We start from the raw sequence: 14,672 nt of genomic DNA, 5'->3' as shown, positions 1-14,672 counted from the left end.
AGACGGCAAGTTTCCAACAGAGAGGACAAAAACGCAAGGTTGTCGAACTCATCTTTGCCAAGGTACATCGCCTCAAGAAGCAGTGGCCAGATGAGGTTAATGCAGAGGCTTGAGGATCAAACACGGGATGATGGGCAAGAGTAGATGGACTAAAAAAGGAACGCTGCTTCCAGTCAGACACACTCACATGTTCATTTTCTTTCCTGGAGGGGAGTAAAGGGCTTTTCCAAGAGTTGATTGAATAAAAAAAAATAAGTGAAGAATCTCTTTGATGTGTCATGTTTTAAATCCTGCCCTATAACCAATAATCAACACAAATATCATCAGCCTAGACTTCTATAGGAACTATATCCAACCCTCAACAGTTTTCTCTGTCAACTGCTGAAAGTTTAAGTTGCAGTAAAAGTACTTAAATGTCATAAATAGGAACAACAAAATCAAGCGGTCATGTGGAGAAGATGCAACTGAATAAGTCATTTTAATACATTCTTGGCGTACACTCGTGTGTGTGTTCTGCTAATTGAGTCCAGAGCTACTGGTAAACAACAAACAAAGTAGACCTTGGGCCAAATAGCATGTTTGTCAGACCTGGTTGAAACAGTGGAAGACTTGACTAAGAATAATTCAAGATTATCTGACACCATTTTATGTTGGGAAGTAAAATATTACGGATTGAACCAAGATTGGAAAAACCTGAGGAAGTTTCCCCACAAAAACAGCTGTTAGATAGACAACAAACTCACTACAGGAGCAACTGTAAAAAACAAACAAACAGTATTTTATTACCGAATGACATTTATTGACAACGTATTGACGGTGAGTGCTGATGTTTGTAACATTTATTAATATGAAAATGACCTTTAATTATGTAAATAACATCACAAGTATATAGTATTAGGTGCATGTACTATAAAAGGAGGAGACAGTAGTCCTTCTGTTCTTCAGTGTCTCCAGTCTGTAAAAACAGATTCATCCAGCTTCACATTTATCCTATATCTCTTATAAATAATATGTATGTGTGAACAGAATGTATTGAGTCAAAATCAACATCAAATCCTCTTCCTGCTGAAACTTAATACAGGGGCCAGCATCATTTTATTGGATCAAGAGAGTTTAATGCCTGTCTTTCATTAAGAGTTTTGACATCTAGACTTTGATCTCTTCCTCCTCAGAGAGAACATATGGTGTTTTGTGGCTGGAGGAAACAGCAGAAGTGGTGGTGTTGCACGTCGTCGTTCTCTTTGTGAAGGACCCTCCGCCATAATGACGGGAGAGCAGGTCAGCTGCCTTCTGGAACCTCTCCGCCTCCATCACAGGCTCCACGCTCTGTGGAGACCCAGTGGAGGCATCTGGTGTCCTCTGAGAGCTCCTGTCCTCCTCTTGCTCTGTCCAGTTTGAGCTACAAGAGCGCCCTCTGTTGCTCCTGCAGAGAGAGCCGCTGCCCATGGAAGGGTTGGGTGAAGTTACCTCAGGGCTCTGCACAGGCGTCTCTGTTGGAGAGCTGTCGTATTCATCTTCCTCATCATCTCTTTCTGCATGTTCCACCTCGCTGTGGTTGGACATCTGCAGGCAGCTGGGGTTGTCAATCAAGCTGAGCACCTCAGTCATGAGGGAAGGGCCGAGGTCAACAGTGAATGAGGTGAGGGAGTCTGAGCGTGTCAGTGTAAAGTCACTGCTATCTGGTAGAGACACTTTCTGGACATCTCCATCCTGAAAGTGTCTGTCAAGACGAGAAAGGCGAGGCAGCGTGACAAACCCAGACTGCAGACCTGCAAACCCAAGATAAGTAAAACATACTCAAGTCATTTAAATGATCAAAATAACCACACATCATAAAGGAAACACATTCTTGACTTGTCTTCAAATGGACTTGCTGTATTTTCTGTATCATTACATTTATTTACACAACATTACTTATTATTTATTCTCTTTATTACCACTCTTTTTTTTTTTTAAAAAACCTGCTGACTGAAGACTCGTGCACAAACAATTCGTAGCCAATCGTACTGAGACAAATAAAATCTTGAATCTTCTACAATCTCCAAGCATGTAAAAGCCACAGATTTGTACAGTTTTTCTACAAAATTGACGCAATGAAAAACAATAATCCAGGCAACACACTTCAGAATAATTTTTTTACCCAGTGAATAATAATCTTAGATAGAAACTGGAAAAAAGAAAATTACATACGGTGCCTTTACTGACATGTAAGACCATAAATTCAACTCCACCACAAGGTGGCACTATGTGACAACCAGAATTAAATACAGGTGCTTCCCAGAGGGCCATCATCATCATCATCATCATCTTGTAATCCACACACACGCACACACACACAGACTGAGTTTTGTCTTCATGTTACAGCTGTGACACAGAGAAGAGGAGATTTAAGAGGAATGGAGTGATGAATGTATGATGTTGATAAAGAACTGAATCCTTGGTAAAAGAAACATTACTGTGAGTAAAAGTCGAAAAATCCTAAAATGTACACTCATAAATCATTAGATTATAACCTAAATGTATCTTTTTAATACAAAGTGGTTACCCACACTTGATCTGTATGGGAGTACTTTATTCTTCCTAATAGATAAACTTATTGCTTGTCTTAAGATCAAAATGTGTACAACTATGGACACAGAATATGAAAACGTGGGTAGGAATGACATACCGGGAAACCCACTAATGAAAAAAAAAGCCCCTTGATTCACTCCGTCTCTGTCTCTCTCTGTCTCTGACAGATCCACATCAGTTTGGTCAAATTCCTCATGAACTGGGTAACACATCTTGATAAAGAGAGGGGATTTCCAGTGCTGACTCTGCTCACTGCTGGCTAACAAGCTCTGATTGGTTGGTAGATATAATGGACGCTGTGTTTTTACAGTGAAGGCGGTCATCACACACACTCACACACACACACACACACACACATGCACACAGAGATGACAGGAAATGCCACCTAGTATCTTTCTTTCAAACCAGCTGTTTGTGTGTATGGACCTAACTGTGTACAGGTGTTGCCAAGGTGATTCTGGATGACTCAGAAGAAGCCCGTCTGTTTGTTGGTCGTCTCGGAGGAATGTGGGGGCAATGTTGAAAGGAAGACAGCCTCACCCTCTCTATTTATGTGTTTGCAGACATTTATAGTCCTCTTTTCAACAGCTCCTAAGGCTGTTTGGACCTTTGGGGAGTGAATAATAGAACGGAGACTACAATCAAATATCGTTGTACCAGGCTGCTTCCCCCCCCACATTTATAGTAAATAATAAGTGGTTGTTATCCTGTAGTAGTCCGCTGGTATCACTTGTAGAGTGAAAAGGTCACTGGCACTTTTGTTTGAGGAATGCATATCTACAAGTAAGGAGTGTTTTGTCTCTGTGTTTACTGCACCTTAGAGAAAAGATTGAAAAGGTCAAATGTCATATCAAATGCTTCACTTGATTTCATTTTAAAATCCTCTTCTAGCCTCCGAACAATCAGTGTGTTACTTTTCAGACCAAGGAACCTCTTTAAAAAAAAATGAATGAACTTTGCTGAAGCATCTGTTTTTCTCCATTGTAGTCTTCAGTGATCCACACATTTTGTGTAAAATGACTTAAATTCACTCATGTCAGTGTTATATATAGTATCGCTATTGATATTTCTTTCGCTATTTCAAAGAAATGATGTCTCACACCAAGTCATTATATAGAAATGTTCAATTGTCCAGCTACAGGAGAGCACAAAATAGGGTTTGTATGTTATCAAATGACTTGGGGGGGGAAAGACCATACCCTATAAAACTTACCTCAAGAGCATGTGATGCCCTTTCTTTGCCCTTTGCAAGAGGATAGACTCCACGTAATCCATTTAATGTGTTGGTGTAAACTGTGTCTTGAGAAGTAATATCAATAAATGCTTGGACAATAGGTTTAGAAACTGACTCATCATGTTATTTTACTAGGTTTGAGCTGTTTTTAGAGTGATGTGTTAAACCTCAGTGGCATGTACCTATACATGGCAGAAAAGTGTGATCGTGATAGATAGAGATCTGTGCACGCGCAACACCTGCATTTTCCCAGCTTTTAATGTGGCTGCTAAGATGCTTAACATAAACCTGTGCCACGCTACAAGTGATTATCTATATGATCTCACCATATGTGCAGAAGGAGTCGTCTGTTGAGCTGACAGAGCTGGAGAACACCACCCTCTGTAGGCACCCGTTGGGAGAGTCCATGTTGAGCTGGGGCAGGGAAATGGCATTCTTGATTATGGGCGAGATGTCTGGCGGAGGGGATGACAAGTCCCGGGAGCCCCCCCGAGGTCGTGGCCCAGAGGTTTTCCGTACGTGCCGAAAGGTGCGCGTGAAGAAGCCTGTAGACTTGGAACTGCTTGCAGAGTCTGGACTTCCCGGCTCCTTGCTGCCACCATAGTTGCTGAGGAAGGTCGTGTCACCAAACACATCCCCACCACGGCCAACATGCATAGTATGTCGGAAATCGCCCATCGGCGGGCTGATCATGTCCACAGAGAGATCGCTCTTGAAGCGACGTTTCCCTTGAGAGCCAGACACAAGGCCCTTAATCCCTGGCAGTTTTCCCAGACTCATTGTGGAAGAAGCGTTGTGTAATTTTCCTTTAATTCCAATGAGCGTGTCTTGATGACATGTCAGTTAGTTGTGAATTCCAGTATAGGGTCCACTGTAAAAGCAGAGAGAAAAAAAGTCAATGCCAGGACAGTGAGGACATAAAAGACAAATATGTGGTTGTTAAGTCGACAGAGAATGTGTGTATAATCCATTATCCACGCTACCAGAGCCAACTGCTCATTCTCTGTTGGCCTTTTCCGGCTTCCCATTTTGATTTACACTATAAGATGCCAATATGGATATAGAGTCAATCAAGTCCAAGTCTACATCCTCATCTTATTCTCCTCTCGGTCTCATGTGCACAGCTAGATCTGTACATCCGTCCAAAAGGACTAAATACTCGACTCACAGCTGGAGCCTTCAGTCTAATGCTCTATAAGGTCATACTTTGTTTCCTCTGGTTACCACAGCTTTTGTGGCTGGAGAGTTTGGAGCTTTGTTCAGTGTTCACATTTGAAACACAGATTTCTGCAGCTGCAACTGCAAATACACTGAGATGTGGACAATCAACTCAACCGGTCTGTTTGAGGAAAAGAAACTATAAAAGAAAATCTAATGTTTCAACCCTATAAATGAGAGTTGTTTTATTGTCGTCAGTATCCAGTTGTTGAACAATCTTACGACACTCTAAGTAAAGATGTAATTAGATTAATTAGCTCATTGCCACATGACTGTTTTATCTCTGCAGTTTTATGTCTAGGTGTTACTCAGTTCTCTGTGCTACACTTGTTAACGTTGCATCATAAAGTTCAACTTTCCAAGCAGCAGCACATTCATGGGAAAGGAAATAGGAAAATCATCTTTATACAACCAACCAATGGAGGGTTGATCAGAGGCCAACCTGACCGAATGTGTCTAACATGTTTTGAGGAGTGGGAGGAAACCGGAGAGCCCAGAAGAACCCCACGCACAAGAACGGACAGGGAATCAAACCAAGAACTTTCTTCTTGTGAGGCAACAGTGCTAACCACTACTACTGTACTATAAACATTTCAAGACAGGTGCTAGACAAATCAAATTACATTTACATTACACTGTTGAAATGGTCTCAGACAAGTTTGTCCCCCATTGCCAAGGTTTTTTTTGTCAGACAATGTGCTCGTGAAAAATTGCAAACACATCACATTGCCATCACTTTAGTATTAGCAAGTCTTGCTACATCGTTAGCCATGAGAGATTGTGCACTGCTAATCTCTGATGGTGCTTCACAACAAGAAAGTTGTTGGTTCATGTCCCACTCTGAGCCTTTGTGCATGGAGTTTGTATGTGTGTGTGTTTTCTCCGGATTCTCCAGCTCAATATGGGGATTAGGTAAACTGGACACTATTGACCTTAGGTGTGAGTGTGTGAGTGGATGGTTGTTTGTCTCTATGTGTCCCTGTGATGGACCCCGCCTTTCACCCTATGTCAACTGGGATTGGCACCAGCTGCCCCGTGTCCCTCATGCGGACAATAAAGCAGTAAACACTGAATGAATGAATGACAATCGTCGATGACTACCTCAAGCACCAAGTTTCCGGGCCTGCCCACCATCAACCCAAGGGGCCACATATGTATGAGCCCACTGTTATGAGCATTAGCCTACCACCCATACAGTCAGAGATGAAACTCATGCATGATTAATCATTAATTCCATGTTTCATCCTTTCAATTAGCCATCATGACCTGCATTAATCCCAGTTATTAGCTTCAAAAACGTTCAGTAGCTATTTCTAGAGACCTTTGTTTTTCAAGAAAGAGAAAAATAAATTAGAAGTCTTTTTAGTCTGTTGCTTACTTTTGTAGTTTTTGTGCGTGTGTTTAATTGATGTGTCTCTTCCCGTAAGTTGTTCTGCACTCTTCTTCTTCAATGTTCAGTCAGATAGAGTGATATCCACCAGCATGTCCTGATTCACAGTAAAAAGATTTATCCATGCGTGCGCCACACTGCCCAGAGATCACAAGGTCTTTTGTCAGACTTCTTCGTCCCCAGGTTCGGCTGTGTCCCACACTGTCACATCTTTGACAATCAATGAAAACAATCTGCTTTTTTTAAAAAAAAAGAAAAAAGGAACGCTTTCTTGGTAGACAGATTCAAAGCAGCGTAATCCAGATAGTGTTTAGTCTGCATCACCCGAGAAGAAAGATTAGGCTCCTTGAGGATTGTCCCTGAACTGGATTAGCTCATAATCTCTTATGTCTTCCCTCCCTGTCTGACTCCTTCATTTGCTCTCTGCCTTCTTTTATCCACTTAGTTCTCCTTCTACCGCGAGGGAGCTCCTCTCTTTTTCTGTTTTCACTCAGTTCATGTGAGGCCAACTAAAAGAGCAGAGAAAGGGAGAAAAGGAGAGAGATGTGAGTTACACACAAGACTTAAGACTAAAGCGGGAGCATTCAAGCCCATGTAAATGTCTCACGCAGCTAATATTTTGGATTGACTAATGCTGCAAGTGTTTTTCTCTCTCTCCTTGTTGTCTGGGTAAATTGTAGATTCTCTGCAGTTTCTTTTGTGTGCTGCTGAGTCATGTGATATTTATTGCAGTACAAATACCCGTCTCTTTTTCCATCTTGAGTCAACAACACTGATTTGCAGTTACACTACAGCACTGACATAGATTATCAATCACTTCCATCCACTGAGGATCACACATTGTCCGCATGTATGTATATATAATTTCAAGGCACGACAAAGTCATGACCTTGCATTATAACTGAGAGAAAATTAAAATTAAAAAATATTTATGATACTAAATTACTCAAAAAACATACAGAAATAACTCTCTATTTAAGTGGCGGGCCACATTAAATTAATTGGAGGGCCGCACGTGGCCCGGGAGCCATGGGTTTGAGACTTCTGCCCTAGAGTAAAGGGAGCACTGGTAAGCTCCAAACATTTGACCTCCAAACCAGAGCCAGTGGTAGATTTAAGTCACTGACTGCAGGAGAGCCATGCTGAGGCTGCTGCCCTCTGGACCTGTGATATAACAGTGGTGCCACCTTTCTCGGGTGCAGATTAACTTCCCTAAATCTTCACCTAATCCCAGTTTTTGACACTTCTGGCGACACAAATGATTTTGACTGGTCGTCATTCACTGTCACTATCCTGAAAAACACAAAGCAGATACGATAAAGGTGTGGGTGTCCCAGCAGGAGTAATCAACTTAAAAGTGGACATTAGTAACTTAACAGAACGATTAGGGCCTGTAGGGCATGAGAAAGTGAGAGCTAGATAAACATTAGCAAGGGAGACAAATATCCACTGACTGTGAAAACAGAACGTTAACTCACATCATATGAGAACCTGCTTTTTGCCGAGTTTAATGTCAGTTTCCAGACTGATGAATACCTTAATCCCTGACTAGCATCCTTTCATCTGTTCTTTTTGATGTAGCATTTTAGTCATCTGATGTCTCTGTGGGCTCATGCTGTAATTGATATGTTTTCTGCTTTTTAAAAAAAAAAAAAAACTGCTAATCTCTATTAGCCCCATATCAGTAAGCCATTTTAAATGTTCTTGTTTCTCCTTCATGGCTTCACGTGCAGCAACTCATAACTCTTTATGTAGAGTAAAGCAAATAAACTCCCTATGGAAACAGAACCGATAAATGTGGCCTCATCAGAAACACACAGATGGACATTTAAAACTGCTGTGGGAAGTGTAGTTGGAATAGAGAGCGCAGACCGGACGCCATCTATAATAGTCATCAAACAAAGGATCTGTGGACACTGATGAGAAACACATTTTTACCTTCTTTGTGTTTTTTATTCCTCTATTTCAGACTCTTCCTTCTATTAGTCATTTTCTCTGTGTTACTGTAAAAAAACATTCCCTTCTCTGTCACGCTCTCTGCTGAAACAGTGTGTTCAGCAAACAATCAGGCTTCAACGTGCAGGTCCATAAAACATGCACAAATACATAACACATTCAAGACTATGTCGCAGCAGCGTGGTATTTTACTCTGCTGGACCGGAGGCACGTGGTCCCTTTTACAGCACGGCACCAGCAAAATGTGGTTGAGGTCGGAACACCCTGACCATTACGCAAAAACCAAATCCAAAACACAACGTGCACTCAGTTTTAAAGGGCTGACTGCTGCAACGTGGCAGTACACTTTGACCCAGGCTTGATTTGTTGTGTGTGTGTGTGTGTGTGTGATATGATGTACAGGGTGTGTCATATGTGTAAATTTACTTCCACTTAAAGTTGCAGTTCACAACTTTTAGTGACTTTTGCTGTTGCCGGTATTAATATTCTGCCTCTGTTTGGTCTGTTTATATAACATTATTTTGTATGCTGTGTCCTTCATCTGAAAACAGTCTCTGTCAAGCAAAACTATCAGACCTGACTGAGGGAGCATTTGTGCGTACACAGCAGCAGTACAGGCAGTCTTGTAGTACCTTAAAGGGCTGTATCTAAAATCTAAAAATTTGATAAAAAGTATAAGTTGAAGTCACCTTTTTTATAATATTACTTAAGTAAAAGTCTTAAAGTATATGACATTTGCTGTACATATCAAAAGTAAGTTTCTGATATAAATTGTACAAAAGTATAAAAGTATTAAAAAAGTGAGGAGGATAGAGTCATGGTGGTTCAGTGGTAGGGAGAGTTGTCTTTCAACTGCAAGGCTGTGGGTTGCTCCTTGGTTTGTATATGTGTCCTTGAGCAAGACACTTAACCCTATGTTTAAGCGTGTGAATGGGTGAAAACTGTAGTGTAAAGCAGCTCATCAAGAATAGAAAATCTCTATATAAATACAGACCATTACCAACTCTTGGAAGTGAGTCCAGGGCCGGGCTGGAACAAGAAGCCTTAATCCTGTCAAACAGGTGAATGACTGTGTTTTCTCATCAGTATTGATTCACACATATGATTCACTTCTGAAACTATTAGTGGGCGTTTCTTTGTGTTGGTCATACTCCAACTTAAACATCGTTTTACTGCGAAACACAAGCTGTGTGGAGAAAATATTTAATAATATTTAACAGTTACACACTACAGTTTTATCTCTCACACTTTTCTTAATGTTCTGCCAAGTCATCAAAAATAATGGAGATTAATAATCAGAGATTAGAGTTCAGTGCACGTTCACTCCTCTTCAACTGATTCAATGACCTCTTTTACAACATGCAAAAGGAAACATGGCAAAATATCCGCAGGCTAAATAAACACATTAATCTTAAAGGTCAGGTTTAACTCCTGACCTCGTTCATTGCTTTCTCAAATTCTTTTTTTTAAAGCATGGGAAGTCTGTCCACAGAACAAAGGGCAACCGAGGCCAAGCAACAGTTAAGTGCAAGCAAATCTCATTTCTTTCAAGAGTATCAGGAAATGTTTTAACGTCCAAACTTCCACCAAGCAAACAAAAGCTGGGAGGTGCAGGTATTGACACTTAAAGGTGGCTGTTCAAGGGAAACCGCTAAGTCTGTGTAACTGATGTGGAGCATAGTGGACTTCACCCCACGACCAGAACCTCCGTGAACAAATAACTATAAACTTTACAATAAAAAGTAATGATTTCCATCTTGAGCTTTAGGCCTACAACATTTTTCATTTCAAACATCATATTTTCCGGTTTCAGTCTTTCATTTACATTTTAAGAACCCCGTCGATGTTATGATTTGCTTTTGTTCAGACGTACACTTGAATGATTTATGGACATTTGAGTTTCCTTGTGGATTTCTTTAGAACCTTGCTTGTAATTTTGGAAGTTAATTTCTGTTATTGAGTATTTATTACCTTATTAGTTGTCTCCTTCCCTTATTGTGTTGTCCTGTGTTTCATGTTTCTTCTTGTTAGACAATGTCTCTTGTTTACCTTCATGCTGTGTTTTTTTTAATAACCTGCCTTTTTCATTTATCTCTTGGAATCTCTTTGCTCTCCTCAATTTTGTTTGAACCACGACAGAACTTTACTTCCGAATGTAAAAGGCTCCAGATAGTCCATAAAACTATCTGCAAGGAAACTTCAATGTCCACACATTCTGAAAAACACTTCTAAATCCTAACAGTCCATCTTCTGTTCATCAGTGCAGGATGGATGTCGGTCTCGACTTAAGGGCCGCTGTGCCACAGACAGAGACACAGTGTCTTTCTGAGGGACACCACACTTGGCCAGATGGTGGAATGGGCAAACGACATTTTCTCAACATGACATCACCTCGCTGACAGACAGCCAACCCACTGGTCTGATATCTGGCACAGACTTTCAACAGTTGCTCTGAGGTTTCACTCGAAAAGCCCAGTGACCAATTGATTATAACAGACTGGTTCCACATTGCAGCAGTTTTGGAAGGCTGTCCTTTTTTGTTGGACTGATTTTTGAAACTGCTATAACTATAATGATTTATTTATGAGGTCACATGTAAGAAATGTATCATAATTAGTCATAAAAATGAATGTGATGAGATATAGATTTTCCTATGCAGGCCACAGACTCTTATTTGTTTTGGTTTGGTGTTTTGGTTCTGTCAACCACCAAATAGCGGCTAATAACAGCTCGTAGCACTTTGACAAACAGGTTGGCAGCACCACAGTGAGCGAGAGAATGCGTCCAAAATGTTACCAAACCTTAAAAGCCTCACTGCCCCTCTCAAAAACATCTTGCCCAGAGCTAAAGAAAAACAAAGGTCTGAAGGGGAGCCCTTCATTATAATATAGACGTCTGAAATCAGAGAGGAAGTTAGTTACAGATACATTAGTGTGGATCATTTTCTACGCCGGGAAAGAGAAGCAAATAGAAATCATCCGCTATGCTTAGCAAACATGCGTCTGATGTTGTTACCTTTCAGTATCTGCTTGTTGCTGACACATAAACGTTAACCAAATAAGTGCAATATTTAACATGTTTGAAAAAGGAAAATCTTCAGACACAGAATTGTTGTGTTGTAAATGTTGAAGGTTGCTTCTGTACTTATTTTACATTTTTAAATCCATTGATGCACCTTCATTTTAAGCACAGTTCGTATGACTCTAATGGCTTCCTCACACATGCAGTATGCCAGACACAATTTAATGCTTCAAAACAAAAACATATCATTTGCATGTGGGCTGGGTTTCACACCAACTGTGAAGAAGTTATGAGGTAGCCTTACAACTTAACCAAATGTGCTAAAATTAGAAACAAACTTTTAACTCATTGCAGTCATGTGACACCTTTTTGGACAAGTGCACCATATATTATATTCTACATATACAAATTCATAAGCAATAAGTGACTGAAGAGAAGAAGAGACCTGAGGTAAAAAGCCTATGCACTATTTTAGAGAAAAGAAATTGTCACAAAAACAACATCACATTCACTGATTCACAAACAATTTTCGAAATAATCTCACCTTAAAATAAACTCAGAACCAGATCCCTCTGCACACAGACCGCTTCACTGCCTTGTTTCTCTGTCATCTTCCTCGGGTTGTGGTTGCACGGTGAGTTTCTGCTCAGACATGCGGCGTGTCCACAGCTGGTGCTGCTGCTGCTGCTGCTGCAGACAAGTGGACTGAGAGGAGATGGAGAGAGGGAGGAGGAAAAGGAGGCTGGACTCCAGACGTGTGAATGACTGAATAATTAAAGATAAAGTTGAAGCCAACATCAACTTCCTGCTACCAAGCAGAGCCCGACGTGCCTGACACAGGTTGGGGGAACATCATGCAGACTTTCAAGTTGATTCAAACTATTAAGAAGGCTTGTTTGCAAGGGCGGCAAGAGTCTGGGGCCCCAAGCAGGGAGAGTGGTGGTGGTGGGGGAGATTCAAAAGCAGCTGAAGGGCACATAAAGGATTTTTAGCATTATTTTGTTTGTGTAATTTATTATATCAATTTATAAACCCTGTTTTAAGCTGATGGATTGATGTTAGGTAATATATCTCTTTAAAATCCCCATGCTGCAGATGGTCACTTTTAAATGTCCATTACTTTCAAGCTGTTGTCAAATGAGTTATCACAGCATGGAGCTGATTCATTTGCACACTCAAGGCAATTTCCTACAAGCTCATGACACGTAACACGATACAGATGCCACCACAATATGACACATATCGTGATACGCAGTTATTTTATTATCATTCTACACACAATTTATTGCAGCAGCTGCTTTTATTTAGTAAGTAACATCTGAATTGATACATGCATCCACAAGGTGTACATACTGCACAACATTCTACAGTTTCTATTTTTAGCACAGCCTAACCACATTCAGGAAGTGATTAGTTTTACATCACGACTAATGGAGTTACAATGTGGTAGTAAAGCAAGATGGTAAAGGCAAAGGCAATGTGTGTTTGCCTAAATATGAGTATAGACTGTATATGTATGTTTGTTTTAGGGTTTTTGTATAACAGTGAATTTGATATTGAAAGATGAGCTTATTTGTGCAGTAAATAAATACACACATACACACACACACACACACACACACACAGAGTATTCTTGACCTTGACCTTTGTTCTGTAAACATGATCTCTTAATAGCTCCCATGGGTCTCATCTACCTTTCTTCTGTCTGTGACCCCTTTTGACCTCACTCCTGACAAATATGCACTCATCACCGGCTTTCATTGACACATGCAACAACAGTGTCCATGTGTGTGTGTGACAGTGTGTGTGTAGCAGGTAAGACAAGAGCTTTGAATCATAAGATATACTCGTCTATCAGCTCCACACATCTCACTGAGTTTAGCTCTTGTGTTGCCAGCGACAATCCCCCCACTGCACACAGGAAGAGATTCATTTTATGTCACGACAGACAAACAACAACAACACTGTGCACAGAGTCTGAACATGAACTTCAAAAATAAATCACCAGAAGTTGCACACCGCAGCTTTAAGGTATGTGTGTGTGTGTGCACGCTCTTGTATTTGTGGCTATGTGAGGACCAAAATTGTATAAGGTGAGGATATTTTGGCAAAGTGAGGACATTTGGGCTCATCCTCACATCTTTAAAGGACTTTTTGGTGGTTAAGACCTGGTTTTAGGATTAGGGTTAGAATTGGGTTTAGGCTGGGTAAGAGTAAAGGTTATGGTTAGGCACGTTAGTTGTGATGATGGTTATGGTTAGAGTAAGCAGTGAGGGAATGCATTATGTCTATGAGAATGAAGAAGCACAGACGTGTGTGTGTGCGCTAGACTATTTAACCTTTTTTTTTTATCAGATGTAATATGGAATCAAAAATGTTTTCAAACTTTTTATTTTCAGTTCACTTTCATTGAGGCCATGTGAACTGAAAAGATGGAGCATTTCTATCTGGAGTTCCACTGACCACAGTATGTCTGTGATTTCATTTATACTGTACCTGTGGGAAGCATAAAGAAATATGTAAAGAGCTGCTTCTGCTATGCAGCTTTGACAAAGAGAAATCTTTTATTGTGTAAGCCAAATGTGAATTTCCTGTGCCAGATGTTAAATTGACCAAAAACAGAAAAGAAGGGTTGAAGAGACTGGGAGATAAAAGACACGAGGGGGAAAAAAGGTGGACACAGGAGAAAAGGCTTAAGAGCCCACTGTGGGAGGAGGAGTAGATGTGTGGAGAACAGACATGGGAAAAACTCAGGGATCTTTGCTGTGAATCTCGGAGAGCGAGCGGCTTCTGTTGACAACAGCTGCAAACACTCTCTGTGATGAGCAGAGAATGTGAGGGTGAGGAAAAGAAAACCAGCAGACAGAGCGGGTGATACAGGGCAGAGAGCAATAACAGGAAATCAGACACCATAAACTATCATGTTAAAAATGTTGTCGCTGTTGAGAATGGTGGGAAAACTGTACATTGTTGTGCAAGTGGAATGATTTAATACAAGAAGACAAACAGGGTAAAATATAAAAAATGGTTGGTTTTCTTCACAGGAAAAGACCTCCTCACAAACCAAAGGGCAGAACAATGACTTTTGGTTTGCTTACTATCATAACTGTCACCCAAAATAACATCATAAAGCATTTTTGAAAAAGCCATTTCTGAATTTGATTCGACTTTTCTTTTAGTTTGGACGGATCCAGTTAGGGTTCTTCACCAAGAGAGACGAGCATTTCACCAAAACTAGTTCCAAAACTAGTTCAGATTCTGAACGGTCAGGATGCTGAGTGT

The 14,672-nt window shown here is 40.6% G+C and overlaps 1 protein-coding gene across 3 annotated transcripts; it reads right to left on the bottom strand.

The window, feature by feature from the left end:
- Nucleotides 1–757: 757 nt before the first annotated feature.
- cdc42ep1b (CDC42 effector protein (Rho GTPase binding) 1b) lies at nucleotides 758–12,080 on the bottom strand. 3 transcript variants are annotated; one of them, XM_044050930.1, is made up of 4 exons: nucleotides 11,935–12,080; nucleotides 6,402–6,922; nucleotides 4,132–4,676; nucleotides 758–1,769 (listed from the first exon to the last, which is right to left on the bottom strand). In XM_044050930.1, the coding sequence occupies exons 3-4, from the start codon at nucleotides 4,583–4,585 to the stop codon at nucleotides 1,147–1,149; spliced, it is 1,077 nt and encodes a 358-aa protein (XP_043906865.1). In that variant the 5' UTR covers nucleotides 4,586–4,676; nucleotides 6,402–6,922; nucleotides 11,935–12,080; the 3' UTR covers nucleotides 758–1,146. The 3 variants fall into 3 exon arrangements, with proteins under 3 accessions (XP_043906865.1, XP_043906864.1, XP_043906866.1); XM_044050929.1 differs by lacking the exon at nucleotides 6,402–6,922; XM_044050931.1 differs by lacking the exons at nucleotides 6,402–6,922; nucleotides 11,935–12,080 and adding an exon at nucleotides 9,364–9,382.
- Nucleotides 12,081–14,672: the final 2,592 nt, after the last annotated feature.

Source organism: Solea senegalensis, linkage group LG19 (genome assembly GCF_019176455.1).
Source record: "Solea senegalensis isolate Sse05_10M linkage group LG19, IFAPA_SoseM_1, whole genome shotgun sequence".
NCBI classification, from domain to species: domain Eukaryota; kingdom Metazoa; phylum Chordata; class Actinopteri; order Pleuronectiformes; family Soleidae; genus Solea; species Solea senegalensis.
Note: the sequence above shows the minus strand (reverse complement) of the source record. Positions and strands in the feature narration are given on the sequence as shown.